The sequence below is a fragment of the Rhynchophorus ferrugineus genome, unplaced genomic scaffold (genome assembly GCF_030347505.1).
Source record: "Rhynchophorus ferrugineus isolate W39M unplaced genomic scaffold, kcgeb_rfMv2 rfM1, whole genome shotgun sequence".
NCBI lineage: Eukaryota > Metazoa > Arthropoda > Insecta > Coleoptera > Curculionidae > Rhynchophorus > Rhynchophorus ferrugineus.
The window spans coordinates 70,905,293-70,921,297 of record NW_027472580.1 but is presented as its reverse complement, the minus strand read 5'-3'; the positions used below and the strand labels follow the sequence as shown (position 1 = coordinate 70,921,297).

The 16,005-nt window shown below is 33.4% G+C and overlaps 2 protein-coding genes across 2 annotated transcripts in view; one reads left to right on the top strand and one right to left on the bottom strand.

Moving 5' to 3' along the window:
* The first annotated feature begins 251 nt into the window (after positions 1 to 251).
* Positions 252 to 7,371, top strand: LOC143189774 (uncharacterized). Its single transcript, XM_076393865.1, has 4 exons — positions 252 to 463; positions 1,635 to 5,555; positions 5,748 to 6,782; positions 6,976 to 7,371. The coding sequence occupies exons 1-4, from the start codon at positions 388 to 390 to the stop codon at positions 6,987 to 6,989; spliced, it is 5,046 nt and encodes a 1,681-aa protein (XP_076249980.1). The 5' UTR covers positions 252 to 387; the 3' UTR covers positions 6,990 to 7,371.
* An 887-nt stretch (positions 7,372 to 8,258) lies between these two features.
* spz3 (Spaetzle domain-containing protein 3) overlaps positions 8,259 to 16,005 on the bottom strand; it is a 192,822-nt gene continuing 185,075 nt past the window's right edge. Inside the window, exons 4-6 of the mRNA XM_076393867.1 lie at positions 13,948 to 14,211; positions 13,764 to 13,889; positions 8,259 to 9,542 (exon numbers count right to left, since the gene is read on the bottom strand). Of these exons, the coding sequence (XP_076249982.1) occupies positions 9,386 to 9,542; positions 13,764 to 13,889; positions 13,948 to 14,211 (547 nt within the window). The 3' untranslated portion in view covers positions 8,259 to 9,385. The remainder of the gene's footprint in view (positions 9,543 to 13,763; positions 13,890 to 13,947; positions 14,212 to 16,005) is intronic.

The window sequence follows — 16,005 nt, the reverse complement described above, 5'->3', positions numbered from 1 at the left end:
AAAATAGATACTGTCAAACATAGAATCTCTTCCTTCTTTGAAGTCGATTAATAAGTAAGTCTAATTTAAAATATTGCTTTTACTGCAAAAGTCATCCTGGTATTAAAAATATTTTTAAAAGAACATCTTTCTTTTATAAAATATCTTTTAGAAAATGCACAATACCATATTAGATATACAGAATATATAGAAATAACTAATATAAAGAAACAACGACACCGCTATTCACCCAGTATATTTGTTTACCCTAGGTGTTTATACTTATCCCGGCGCCAAGTAGTAAACCAGTTTAAAAATTCCATGGGAAGCATTGACTGCCTCAGTCTTCGGCAGTGACCATCGCTAAAAGCGACTTTTAACAGTTAGCTTCATTGGCTTTTCCACGAAATGTTTTTCAATTGCTTGCTGTTTATTTCGCTGTGTATTATTTTTAATTGCTGTCAATGTGCCAGTCCAATAACAGGTAATTTTTTCATTACTATACCGCCTATATATATATATATATATATATATATATATATATATATATATATATATATATATAATTTTGATGTAGATAACAAAAGGTAAATGTTGTCGTTGTGCTCCGCGGCAATGTAAACACGTACCGTGTAATTACAGCAACATTATTATGCAGTACGTCATTCCTTTAATTGATATACGGAGGATTAACAGCAAATTATACACTCATACTGTAGGTTACACAATTAGGTTGATATCATGCTTTTTTATTATATTTATCTAATCTTGTTAAAATAAATTTATAAATTAATCAACAATATAATAATGATAAATAGTGTAGCCATTATAAATCTGAAATTCTTGGTATTTTCTCTTAGGTAATTATATTATTGATGAATGATAAAATTTTAAAACTGGTTAAATCAAGTTGTGTTGGTTTCAAGTTGTATGAGCATTTTACTAAAATTTTGTTGGATCGACTGTAGGGTAATATTAATTAATTTATTTTAACTTTACTGCCTCTCCATAATTAGATTAAATAATTATTTTACACTATTATCTAATAAAACATAATGAGAAAATACATTAAATTAATAGTATTGCAAACCAATAAAGATAATACATGTATTGTTATTAAAAGTCTTATCGCTTAAAGGTGAACAAAATATGATTTCTTAATTCCCAGAATGAAATTACAGGGCGACAATATAGCATTATCAAGAAGAAATAATGTTACTTCTAATTAATTAAAAAAAATTTCTCTAAATCTCAAAATGCAAAAAGGGGTTTCATAATACCGTAAATATCGCAGAATACTTTGAAAAACGAAAATTTAACTCATCCACAGTATTGCCCTGACATTATCCCACCACATTATAAATTCTTCCAGTTATTTAGAATCCATTTCACAAAAAATCTCCGTTGCCAAAAAGAATTGAAAATATTATTTAATCATCCAGAAATTCTCGCAGATATAGAACCCTTAGCTAAATGCAAATTAACATTTCAAAAATATTTGAGAACATGAAGTTTGCTTTGTTAATCGATAATATATATATATATATATATATATATATATATATATATATATATATATATATATATATATATATTTATTTATTTATAATTATATTATTTTAATTATAGTTATTACAGCATTCTTCAATTTTTAGATTTAATCGAAAAAAGACGTATAACAAAACCACAATACAAATCCGCTGACTATCTTAAGAGATTTTTTGAAGCCAAAAATATACATGAAATAAAACGCATAACGAACACAACAGCAGTTGACAAAAGAAAAATTGAGTTTGAAGAAAGAAGAGAACAAGAAACTACTTATATCCATAACAATACCCACACCGCAGTAGACTTGTCTCTCAAAACTATTTCCGGGTACCCGATTAAGACCCTAATATTAACGCCATCCTTTGTAGATACACCAGAAGGTAGTCCCGTCAAGAGGTCAATATTAACAGAAAAGCCATTTTCGGTATACTCCGTCGGCCACAGTCGCCATATTCCTGTCGTATTACCGTCCACTAGAACAGCAATTCTACCAATTATACAACTTAACCCACAAAGAACTTCCTTTGCCGGAATATCAGGAGGTGGTCGCTTCGACCAAATAATTCCACCAGAAAAACCATGGCCAGCATATCCATCAAATACGACTGACATAGTAGAGAGAATAGATGAAATAGAGAACAGTACTAAAATCGTAGAACAATCCACAACCGCATCTACTAAATCGCCGTTAGAATATAACCCACAGAGACCATCGTTTGCCGGAACATCAGGAGGTGGTCACTTCGGTCAAATTATACCGCCAGGAAAACCATGGCCAGCATATCCGCCAAATACAACTGACATAGTAGAGAGAATAGATGAAACAGAAAGCAGTACTAAAATCGTAGAACCATCGACAACAGTAACTACTAAATCGCCGTTAGAGTATAACCCACAGAGACCATCGTTTGCCGGAGCATCAGGAGGTGGTCACTTCGGTCAAATTGTACCTCCAGGAAAACCATGGCCAGCATATCCGCCAAATAGGACTGACATAGTAGAGAGAATAGATGAAATAGAAAGCAGTACTCAAATCGAAGAATCATCCACAACAACAACTACTAAATCGCCGTTAGAGTATAACCCACAGAGACCATCGTTTGCCGGAACATCAGGAGGTGGTCACTTCGGTCAAATTATACCTCCAGGAAAACCATGGCCAGCATATCCGCCAAATACGACTGACATAGTAGAGAGAATAGATGAAATAGAAAGCAGTACTCAAATCGAAGAATCATCCACAACAACAGCAACTACTAAATCGCCGTTAGAGTATAACCCACAGAGACCATCGTTTGCCGGAACATCAGGAGGTGGTCACTTCGGTCAAATTATACCTCCAGGAAAACCATGGCCAGCATATCCGCCAAATACGACTGACATAGTAGAGAGAATAGATGAAATAGAAAGCAGTACTAAAATCGTAGAACCATCGACAACAGCAACTACTAAATCGCCGTTAGAGTATAACCCACAGAGACCATCGTTTGCCGGAACATCAGGAGGTGGTCACTTCGGTCAAATTATACCTCCAGGAAAACCATGGCCAGCATATCCGCCAAATACGACTGACATAGTAGAGAGAATAGATGAAATAGAAAGCAGTACTCAACTTATAGAATCATCCACAACAACATCTACTAAATCACCGTTAGAATATAACCCACAGAGACCATCGTTTGCCGGAACATCAGGAGGTGGTCACTTCGGTCAAATTATACCTCCAGGAAAACCATGGCCAGCATATCGGCCAAATACAACTGACATCGTAGAGAGAATAGATGAAATAGAAAGCAGTACTAAAATCGTAGAACCATCGACAAAAGCAACTACTAAATCGCCCTTAGAGTATAAGCCACAGAGACCATCGTTTGCCGGAATATCAGGAGGTGGTCACTTCGGTCAAATTATACCTCCAGGGAAACCATGGCCAGCATATCCGCCAAATACGACTGACATAGTAGAGAGAATAGATGAAATAGAAAGCAGTACTCAACTTATAGAATCATCCACAACAACATCTACTAAATCACCGTTAGAATATAACCCACAGAGACCATCGTTTGCCGGAACATCAGGAGGTGGTCACTTCGGTCAAATTATACCTCCAGGAAAACCATGGCCAGCATATCGGCCAAATACAACTGACATCGTAGAGAGAATAGATGAAATAGAAAGCAGTACTCAAATCGCAGAATCATCCACAACAACATCTACTAAATCGCCGTTAGAATATAATCCACAGAGACCATCGTTTGCCGGAATATCAGGAGGTGGTCACTTCGGTCAAATTATACCTCCAGGAAAACCATGGCCAGCATATCCGCCAAATACAACTGACATAGTAGAGAGAATAGATGAAATAGAAAGCAGTACTCAAATTGCAGAATCGTCCACAACAACATCTACTAAATCGCCGTTAGAATATAACCCACAGAGACCATCGTTTGCCGGAATATTAGGAGGTGGTCACTTCGGTCAAATTATACCTCCAGGAAAACCATGGCCAGCATATGCGCCAAATACAACTGACATCGTAGAGAGAATAGATGAAATAGAAAGCAGTACTCAAATCGCAGAATCATCCACAACAACATCTACTAAATCGCCGTTAGTATATAACCCACAGAGACCATCGTTTGCCGGAATATCAGGAGGTGGTCACTTCGGTCAAATTATACCTCCAGGAAAACCATGGCCAGCATATCCGCCAAATACAACTGACATAGTAGAGAGAATGGATGAAATAGAAAGCAGTACTCAAATCGCAGAATCATCCACAACAACATCTACTAAATCGCCGTTAGAATATAACCCACAGAGACCATCGTTTGCCGGAACATCAGGAGGTGGTCACTTCGGTCAAATTATACCTCCAGGAAAACCATGGCCAGCATATCCGCCAAATACAACTGACATAGTAGAGAGAATAGATGAAATAGAAAGCAGTACTCAAATCGCAGAATCATCCACAACAACATCTACTAAATCGCCGTTAGAATGTAACCCACAGAGACCATCGTTTGCCGGAATATCAGGAGGTGGTCACTTCGGTCAAATTATACCTCCAGGAAAACCATGGCCAGCATATCCGCCAAATACAACTGACATCGTAGAGAGAATAGATGAAATAGAAAGCAGTACTCAAATCGCAGAATCATCCACAACAACATCTACTAAATCACCGTTAGAATATAACCCACAGAGACCATCGTTTGCCGGAATATCAGGAGGTGGTCACTTCGGTCAAATTATACCTCCAGGAAAACCATGGCCAGCATATCCGCCAAATATAACTGACATAGTAGAGAGAATAGATGAAATAGAAAGCAGTACTCAAATCGCAGAATCATCCACAACAACATCTACTAAATCGCCGTTAGAATATAACCCACAGAGACCATCGTTTGCCGGAATATCAGGAGGTGGTCACTTCGGTCAAATTATACCTCCAGGAAAACCATGGCCAGCATATCCGCCAAATACAACTGACATAGTAGGGAGAATAGATGAAATAGAAAGCAGTACTCAAATCGCAGAATCATCCACAACAACATCTACTAAATCGCCGTTAGAATATAACCCACAGAGACCATCGTTTGCCGGAACATCAGGAGGTGGTCACTTCGGTCAAATTATACCTCCAGGGAAACCATGGCCAGCATATCCGCCAAATACGACTGACATAGTAGAGAGAATAGATGAAATAGAAAGCAGTACTCAACTTATAGAATCATCCACAACAACATCTACTAAATCACCGTTAGAATATAACCCACAAAGACCATCGTTTGCCGGAACATCAGGAGGTGGTCACTTCGGTCAAATTATACCTCCAGGGAAACCATGGCCAGCATATCCGCCAAATACGACTGACATAGTAGAGAGAATAGATGAAATAGAAAGCAGTACTCAACTTATAGAATCATCCACAACAACATCTACTAAATCACCGTTAGAATATAACCCACAGAGACCATCGTTTGCCGGAACATCAGGAGGTGGTCACTTCGGTCAAATTATACCTCCAGGAAAACCATGGCCAGCATATGCGCCAAATACAACTGACATCGTAGAGAGAATAGATGAAATAGAAAGCAGTACTCAAATCGCAGAATCATCCACAACAACATCTACTAAATCGCCGTTAGAATATAATCTACAGAGACCATCGTTTGCCGGAATATCAGGAGGTGGTCACTTCGGTCAAATTATACCTCCAGGAAAACCATGGCCAGCATATCCGCCAAATACAACTGACATAGTAGAGAGAATAGATGAAATAGAAAGCAGTACTCAAATTGCAGAATCGTCCACAATAACATCTACTAAATCGCCGTTAGAATATAACCCACAGAGACCATCGTTTGCCGGAATATTAGGAGGTGGTCACTTCGGTCAAATTATACCCCCAGGAAAACCATGGCCAGCATATCCGCCAAATACAACTGACATCGTAGAGAGAATAGATGAAATAGAAAGCAGTACTCAAATCGCAGAATCATCCACAACAACATCTACTAAATCGCCGTTAGAATATAACCCACAGAGACCATCGTTTGCCGGAATATCAGGAGGTGGTCACTTCGGTCAAATTATACCTCCAGGAAAACCATGGCCAGCATATCCGCCAAATACAACTGACATAGTAGAGAGAATAGATGATTCAGAAAGCAGTACTAAAATCGTAGAACCATCCACAACAACATCTACTAAATCGCCGTTAGAATATAACCCACAGAGACCATCGTTTGCCGGAATATCAGGAGGTGGTCACTTCGGTCAAATTATACCTCCAGGAAAACCATGGCCAGCATATCCGCCAAATACGACTGACATAGTAGAGAGAATAGATGAATCAGAAAGCAGTACTAAAATCGTAGAACCATCCACAACAACATCTACTAAATCGCCGTTAGAATATAACCCACAGAGACCATCGTTTGCCGGAACATCAGGAGGTGGTCACTTCGGTCAAATTATACCTCCAGGAAAACCATGGCCAGCATATCCGCCAAATACGACTGACATAGTAGAGAGAATAGATGAATCAGAAAGCAGTACTAAAATCGTAGAACCATCCACAACCACATCTGCTAAATCACCGTTAGAATATAACCCACAGAGACCATCGTTTGCCGGAATATCAGGAGGTGGTCACTTCGGTCAAATTATACCTCCAGGAAAACCATGGCCAGCATATCCGCCAAATACGACTGACATAGTAGAGAGAATAGATGAATCAGAAAGCAGTACTAAAATCGTAGAACCACCCACAACCACATCTGCTAAATCGCCGTTAGAATATAACCCACAGAGACCATCGTTTGCCGGAACATCAGGAGGTGGTCACTTCGGTCAAATTATACCTCCAGGAAAACCATGGCCAGCATATCCGCCAAATACGACTGACATAGTTGAGAGAATAGATGAATCAGAAAGCAGTACTAAAATTGTAGAACCATCCACAACCACATCTGCTAAATCACCGTTAGAATATAACCCACAGAGACCATCGTTTGCCGGAATATCAGGAGGTGGTCACTTCGGTCAAATTATACCTCCAGGAAAACCATGGCCAGCATATCCGCCAAATACGACTGACATAGTAGAGAGAATAGATGAAATAGAAAGCAGTACTCAAATCGAAGAATCATCCACAACAACAACAACTACTAAATCGCCGTTAGAATATAACCCACAGAGACCATCGTTTGCCGGAATATCAGGAGGTGGTCACTTCGGTCAAATTATACCTCCAGGAAAACCATGGCCAGCATATCCGCCAAATACAACTGACATAGTAGAGAGAATAGATGAAATAGAAAGCAGTACTCAAATTGTAGAATCATCCACAACAACATCTACTAAATCGCCGTTAGAATATAACCCACAGAGACCATCGTTTGCCGGAACATCAGGAGGTGGTCACTTCGGTCATATTATACCTCCAGGAAAACCATGGCCAGCATATCCGCCAAATACAACTGACATAGTAGAGAGAATAGATGAATCAGAAAGCAGTACTAAAATCGTAGAACCATCCACAACAACATCTACTAAATCGCCGTTAGAATATAACCCACAGAGACCATCGTTTGCCGGAACATCAGGAGGTGGTCACTTCGGTCAAATTATACCTCCAGGAAAACCATGGCCAGCATATCCGCCAAATACAACTGACATAGCAGAGAGAATAGATGAATCAGAAAGCAGTACTAAAATCGTAGAACCATCCACAACCACATCTGCTAAATCGCCGTTAGAATATAACCCACAGAGACCATCGTTTGCCGGAACATTAGGAGGTGGTCACTTCGGTCAAATTATACCTCCAGGAAAACCATGGCCAGCATATCCGCCAAATACAACTGATACTATGAAGATATTAGATGACAATAATTGTACTACAGTAATTTGAACCTAATACCACCCCAATCAAATTACTCAACTTAATTATCAATTGTTAAGAGTATAATAAACAAAAATTGTCGAAGCTGAAGTAGCAAGGGGTTGTTGCTTTAATTAAATACCGCCAGGTAGCTAGTTCAGCTAAGTTCAACACATTTTTACAATGACTTATATTAATATTGTTGTTGATGATTGTTGTTATAGTTTAAACATTGACTACAGATTCTATGTTTTTGCTTTTTAAACACTAGGTAAACATTGCCAAGATAATTAGTTATGACTAAATTTAAGGGTGTGTAAACTCAAATAAAAGCAACTTCTATATTAATAATAATTTATTGTAAAATATATCAAAATGGCAGCTGTTTCATTTTTATACTCTATCTATCTAACATAGAATTATTGTTTTTCGGTAACTCAAGTTACTATGGTAACTAAAAATGCAATTTAAAAACAATCATTTTGGAACAATTGCTAGTTAACATTGGTCGAATTATACAATTACTAATTCTAATTGAAATAGACATTAAATAATCTTAACATTTGTTCCAAAATGACTGACTTGTTTCCACTTTTTATATATAAAATAGACATAGATATCTAAAATAAAATAAAGTAAATGAAGTGTAAAATGTGTCTTTTATTTAGCTTTCAAGTGCAAACTTTCTAAATCTACGAAGTGAATGAAATTTAAAAGTAATAATCGTTGCCGTGTCCATATAATATGAGAGAAGAATATGAAATGAATAAAATGAGGTGTTAGAATGAGTTTTGGCACAAAACTTTACAAACTACACGATAAACATCTACAGATTAATAAATATTACAACCCTAGTGATTTTTGTTATCAAGACGAGAAATTATCTAATCAATTTCATGATTTCATTTGGCTGAAAAATACGTCTACGTTCAATAGTAATGCATCAATAATTTAATTGAAATTATGTAATTTGCTCTGCATATTGTTTTACATCTAGTTACTCAATAAAGATCTTTAATTATTAGAACAGACTGCTTATAGAATAAGCAGCTGGGCATTATTTATTTTTAATAAATTAATTCTGATTTAATATTAAATGTAGAAATGTTGACATATCGAGATATTTTTTTATTTCAAAATATCACTGACGAAAATCTTTGGTAAAAGATGCAAAACTCTTGAACATAAAATTGTTTTCTAACTCTTCTCACATGTTTATTTTGTTAATATCCTATCTACGATGATAAATTGATGATTTAAAAATAACATGAATGAAAGAAAAATTGTATTAAATATAAATCACATCTTATAATTATACAATTTTCATTTTGGAATGCAGAGTAACAAGAAAATATAAATGAAATGAAATAGTAATGAAATAGTCAATTACAATTTAATGCATTGTAAAGGTATTTACAAATTTTTACAGGATATTGTTTAGATTTAGTTGTAGTTTTCGTTTTATCAAGGATTACATCTGCAGACGCAACATGATGGAAATAGGAACCAATCCATGAAAATACCCCTGCAGTCATTGTCTGGATCGTACGCTAATAGTCGGTGCCATTTATATTTTTGTTCGCATCCACAGTCTCCTGAACACCTCTTGGTTGATGATTTTCTAGAATTATTAAAAAGAATTAATTAATATATAGTTGTTTAAATGTATTATGTATGATATTTCTTTTTAATTGTTTTACAACTCTTAAAGGCCGTTTGGGTTTGGAAAATACGTTTTATTTTAATCATCACTTTTTATAATATTTCATCTAGAATGTCAGATGAAATGTAGTAAAACGATTTCAGTCTATAGGATGTAAGTTTGGGGTTTTTTCTAATTTTGAAGTGTTAGTTAAAGAAATTGATATAATGAGTAAATTTCAAATACTGATAAAAGCTCGATAAATTTAATCAGACAATTTTACGTTAATTGACTAGAGGCGTCTTCTTTTGTTAAATATAAGAAATTTGACGGAAGTTTGCCAAATTGTTGTTAAAAAATATTATACTTCATAAAATTTTCTTGTGATTCAGGGTTTCATAAATAATCAAACGCGTTTCGACTTCTTTCTGTTAGATAGATATTTTTCTTGCTTTTGGAATCATTATGGCATTAAATATCTATCTCTGAATAGATTTGGGCCGTGAGATAATAATTATTTAGATATTATTAATCAATTTTCTGAATAATAAATAATACATAATGCAAATAGGTAAAAACGTCTATAAAGGTCTATAGGCAATGTTGCTCAACCGTTCGTAATATATTTTGTTTTAAATATCAAACCACACGTATATATCTGTTCAAAACAAAACATACTGAATATATATTGAATATAACACTAAACATTTCATGGAAAGTTTTGGAACAAAAATATTGAATGCTACTTTACAAGTACGAAAAGGGTTTAAATCAATAAAATTTCTAATTTACTTTTAAAACCACTTTTTAATTTAGTAGTTTTTATTCGTCACTGTAAACCTGCCAAGTACTACGTGCAATTATATTAATTACAAATGCATAATTCAGCCACCATCATTTGTTACCTTATTGAAATTCTTCCATCCGACTGCCGCAAAAATATATTTATTGAACTAATATGTACTAATTTGTACTAATCACCTACTTGTATTGTAGGAACAAATGAAATTTATTTTTGTCTATCGAAGACTAGAGATCCCTTCGGAAGAACTAATGCTTAAAACTACTTTATTGACATATCATTTTATCAGATTTAATTAAAACAAATACTAAATTATTAAACTATTACTTACAGTCAATTGCGTGTAGTTTATTTAAATTTTTTTAGTTAAATTTTAGAAGACCTTTATTTATTCTTCATTATCCCAAATTGTATAAAACAGACGTACTTCAAATTTTGTACCAACCTCCATTTTATAATTTTCACGTCACTTTGTTATATTTGTCCATTAAATAAGTTATTCTCTCTTATTTCATGACATTAAAATTTATAAGAAAATGTTTAAAAGATATTAGAGAAAGAAATCATTATCATATGTGTCATATATAACAACGTTGTTAGTAAGTCAATTATTAAGTTCATCTTTACTTTTCTATTTTTCTATTGTATAACTTGAAATATACGAAATATTAAAAATATAATGTAATCAGTAATATTTAAAAATGTTATCCTTTATGGTAGCTAATAATGACAGTAAATGTTTTTGATTAAGTATTAGCATTTTACAAATATTTTTGGTATTACACTTTGTTTAAAAATGACTAGCTTCTAATACTAGCATAATATGGAATATCCAATCTTCCTAGAGGATTAACACAATAATAATATAGATAAGATAATTAATTAAATATTGAGAAATTTCTAAAATTAGTTGATATAAAGCGTAAATAATTGGTTGGAAAAAATTATTTTAAGCCCTTTTAAGATTTTAAATTAATTTTACACAAGCTTTGCACCTTTTCTCTGTTGAGAAATTGTGGTGGATAAAGGAAAGTTAAAATTAATCTTACATTTTATTGTTTGTATCACCTTCCTTAATATCAGTGCGGGGTTTTCAACCTTTTGTGAAACTACTCCGAGTCATACCTGCTACACTTTTCAATAAGGGTTAAGAAAACCAACTCGTACATTCAATTTTTCATTGTTCACGAACTCCATTTTCAAAGCGCTGCAAGGTATTATCTGTTCTGAATAATCTGTGAGCTGTTAACGTGCTTTATTGAATTAGAATTACTAAACATATGAGTATTTAGAAGGATATATACTTTTCCCCATACTTATATAACATTTATTTGTGTTTAAATTCTTTATAATGAACTTGATCTGAAAATATGAAGAAAACAGTTACTTTTGCCTCAAAACAATATTTACAATTCTGATTGTTAAATATATGATAATAAATACCCTCAACTCCATTACCATAGGAGAGTGGAGAAAACAAATCATATTTTGAATGGTTTAAATAGTGAGAATTTTTATTAAAGCCTCTTTTCATATTTTATCAAGTTTAATGGTAGCTTAAAAAAACCAACCTCTGTAAACCTCTGTTAATCCATGAGTTTTCAATAAAAAAATGCTATACACTATAGGTAACTCCCAAGAAAAAAGGGCATTCTCTATTTTCACATTATATACAGAATTAGTTTCACGATACGCCGATTTTTCTAAGAAACAATCTCTAAACAACAATATATATATATATATATATATATATATATATATATATATATATATATATATAAATATTAGTAATTAGTATATATTAGTAACTATTGTTACAGCGGCATTTTGTACCTTAAATTTATATTAACAAAATATTTTTGTATATTTGTAGACAGATACATTAACAATAGCATTTATTGCACTGATTAATGTTGTTTAAGTTCATAAAAACTAAGGTATTTCAAAAATATCTTACAGCACATTGTGGTCTGTATGGTTGGATATAATAAAAATAATTGTTTGAAATAATTTTTTGAATATAGATTTCTTCTATATCGATATACAAGAATTTCTTAACAAAAATCCAAAGTGAATTAAAATAATCGTTATGTGCTAGAAGTTTAATTATTTAAATGGGTAAAATAGGGACATCGAAAATATACTTAAATTTTTGGTAGATATTCGATATAATTTTAAGTCTCGTTAGTTGTAAATGAGAGTTTCCAAATTAATTTAGGTTGGAAATTAAAATATCGATATTAAAAATCCAGGATTTTTGGAGTACCGAATTTTTCTTTTAAGATATCACCTTCTCCTGTCATAAAAAACCACTAGAAGATAATAAAGTTTATACTGCATTATTTTTAAATGTTATTCAAGCTTCCGATAAAATTTGACATAAAGATTTATAGCATAATATTAAAATGCTTATTCCTGACCAAGATTCAAAAATTTTAATCATATATAACTGACCGATACTTCAGAATCAAAGAAAGAATAAGATGCCTACTCTGACTTGAAGAAAATACAAGCAGGTCTGCCATAGAGAGGTGTATTAGGACCACACAGTCGGAACTTGCCTACACTCAACAAAGATGTTGCTGTTGCATTTGCAGATGTCATTGTAATCCTAGCTATTGGATACAACAACACTGAATTTACCAAGAAGTAACAGCTGTTGCCAAAATACAATGCAGGTGAGAGAAAATGGGCCGGAAAATTAGTCCCGTATGGAAATTCTGCCAAACGTCTTGGCATAACCCTTGATGTCAAACACAGTTGGAAACCACACGTTAAAAATGTGAAACATTCAAGGTGAAGCAAAAAAATGTAACGGTTATTGGGTAGATAGTCAACCCCATCAGTATATAATAAGCTTTAGCTTTACCAATATGTATTAATGTGGACTTATGGTATTCAATTATGAGGTTCCAAAACAAAGATACCAACCAGATACTCTAAGGTATTGTTAATGCTCCATGGTGCATTCGTAACGATAATTTATAGAAGAACCTAAAGGTAGAAACTGTCGATAACTTTATCAAGGATTATGCCCAAAGACATAAACAGAGGCTCCATTAGCACATCTATGTGGAGGTTCTCCAGCTCCTATAGAATCATGGCTTAGTCAGAAGATATCAAAGATGAAGGAAAATAAATCCACTTGAGCTTGATCTTTTCAGTGAAGTTATAAGTAAAACTCAGTGTAGATTTAGAATAACAGTGACATAGCCCAAGGTGTCGAATAAGTCATTTGTAATTTTAAACCGTTGCAAATTACGATAAAAACAATTAGCCTATTAGAGTTAATTTGCTAGATCGTTGTAAAAAATAATAAAAAACCCTAATAACCCCCCTCCCCCTGTCAACAAGTGAATGGCGCGAGGAAAAGTATGGTTGGTCATAATCATACTTACGCGCAAACTTCTTGATGAATTGCTTGTTCGAAATGTTGTGTATTGACAATGGCACGAATTTTTCCCGCTGAATTCGATGCCCAATACGGAGTCACAATTTCTAATTTACTCTCGCATGCATCTATCCTAAAATCGACGATAATGTATAATTAATTATCAATGCGTCTTTTATAATCAATATTACCTTCCGCTATCGTTGCTCTTATTGTTGCTAAAGTTCATATTTTTGAAGTTTTGTCGAATAAATCGCTTCTTGGACGTTTGCTCGGAACTGTTTTCGATATCCGGACCTGGATCGAAATGAACGTCGGGTACGCCAGGTTTAACAGACCGTTTCCTCTTATTTCCGGGTCCATAGTTGGCAGGTTCGTACTCGGGCATATCGAATTCACCATACATTCTTTTCATTAGGGCTTTATTTTCGTCTATAAACAGTTCTATCCGGTCCCTAAAATAACAATCACAATATATAAAATATACACCACTACAGTATCGATTTTTATGATATTTTATATAAACCAATATAGCATACTGTAATTCTAGCCTAATACTGATAAGATAAATAGTTTAAAATGTTTATAAATGTATCTTTTTTAGCATGAAATAAATTGTTACTAAAATAACTTATGATTATTTATGAAGCTTGGATCAATTTATTCAATATAGTAATTTAATATTAGCACTATCTATATATTAATACGATAAGCCAAAACGTCGTCCCTCTTTTTAAGAGTATTGGAGATACAAAGTAGTGTGAGATTTGCATAATTAAAGTTTCTATGGAGTTCACAAAGCTATAACGTATATGGCTCGTAATATGTAACATATTACAAACACATAAAGTTAAATTGAATAAAAACACACACAAACAGATCACCACCCACACCTGCCAATTTCGTCATGTTCATACAAATAGGCTGCTACTAGTTTTTAATTTTATACGGTAGCTCCATTTTTTCTGTCAAACGTACATCACAGAAAAAATGCACACAACACAAATTCATATGAATAATGAGGCCAATATGATTTAAATTAACGATTTCTTAAAACTCTATGAAATCTTCTTTAAAATTGTGTGGTACTTTGGGTTAAATTGTATTGTATCAGTATTGCCAGAACTAGGGAAGAACAAAGGTAAAAAGTATTATAAAAAGCATAAGAATATAGAATATTAAAACCTTTGTCATTTATGTTAGGTCTTTATTTTAGGTGTTTTCAGCTATGGAAAAAGAACTTTAATGAAAACTTTGAAAATAATACAAGAATAATTTTCTCGCTTTATGTACAAGAAAAGGATTTCGTCATCACATTTTGATTTGATTTAAATTATCGAAAAAAAACTCCTTCAGATTCATCATATAATTATTAAAGAGTGCAATTGGAATTTCAGGGTTTTAGTTGAATCTGAATATTGGAAAATGCAGAAAAATCTTGCTTAAGAAAGTTGAAATGATTCTAAACACACAGTGTACCAATGTATTAGAACTAATTATAAAGGAAATATTATAATGATAAACTGAATACTCTTATGTAAATTCATTTGTTCGTTGCAAATACTATTAACTATCAAAGAACTGAAAAACTGAAGCGTGGAACGAAAAGGCACGTGGTCACACAATGTATAATTCCAAATGCTGTCACCGAAATCAAGTAAAGTGAAATAAATTAAGGAAACATCTAGTATAAGAATTCATAGGAGGACCTAGTATATAAAACATGCCTAACCGCAGATTTTGTAAAGTACTTGATGTAGTATTGTAGTTGGAGATGCTTATAAGATTGTGAGGCCCTTATTAAATTGAACTTGGAAAATTATAATTAGGGTATTTTATTTAACCAAATATTCCAAGGTATCTGATACAATACCGGATATACCTTTTCGTTCTACAGAGGAATTTTTAAATATTTTGTTTTTATTTTTGGCAAAATCTTAAAATCTATTTCCAATTTTAATATGAAAATAAATATATTTTTAATAACCTGTCTATAGTAAATGATTATAATAAATCAATAATTTTGTGATTCTTTATTACAGTCATCTAGCCTATTATTCACTATTTCGCCTAGAGATTTAGAAATAATAAACATTGTCTCAGTAATACAGAAATTTTTTTTTAATTATGTAATTAATATATTGTTACTAGTCGTTTCCGTCTAACCTACAATTTGTCTTTATTTTAACTTAAAACTGGGTATATAACCAGGAGGACCCATCGGCCCTATTTCAGTCTCTGGTGAAATG

Coding starts and splice junctions, on each gene's coding strand:
- LOC143189774 (XM_076393865.1), top strand. CDS start 388: ATGTTTTTCAATTGCTTGCTGTTTATTTCGCTGTGTATTATTTTTAAT. Junction 464..1,634: donor ATGTGCCAGTCCAATAACAG/GTAATTTTTTCA, acceptor TTCAATTTTTAG/ATTTAATCGAAAAAAGACGT. Junction 5,556..5,747: donor TCACTTCGGTCAAATTATAC/CTCCAGGAAAAC, acceptor GTCAAATTATAC/CTCCAGGAAAACCATGGCCA.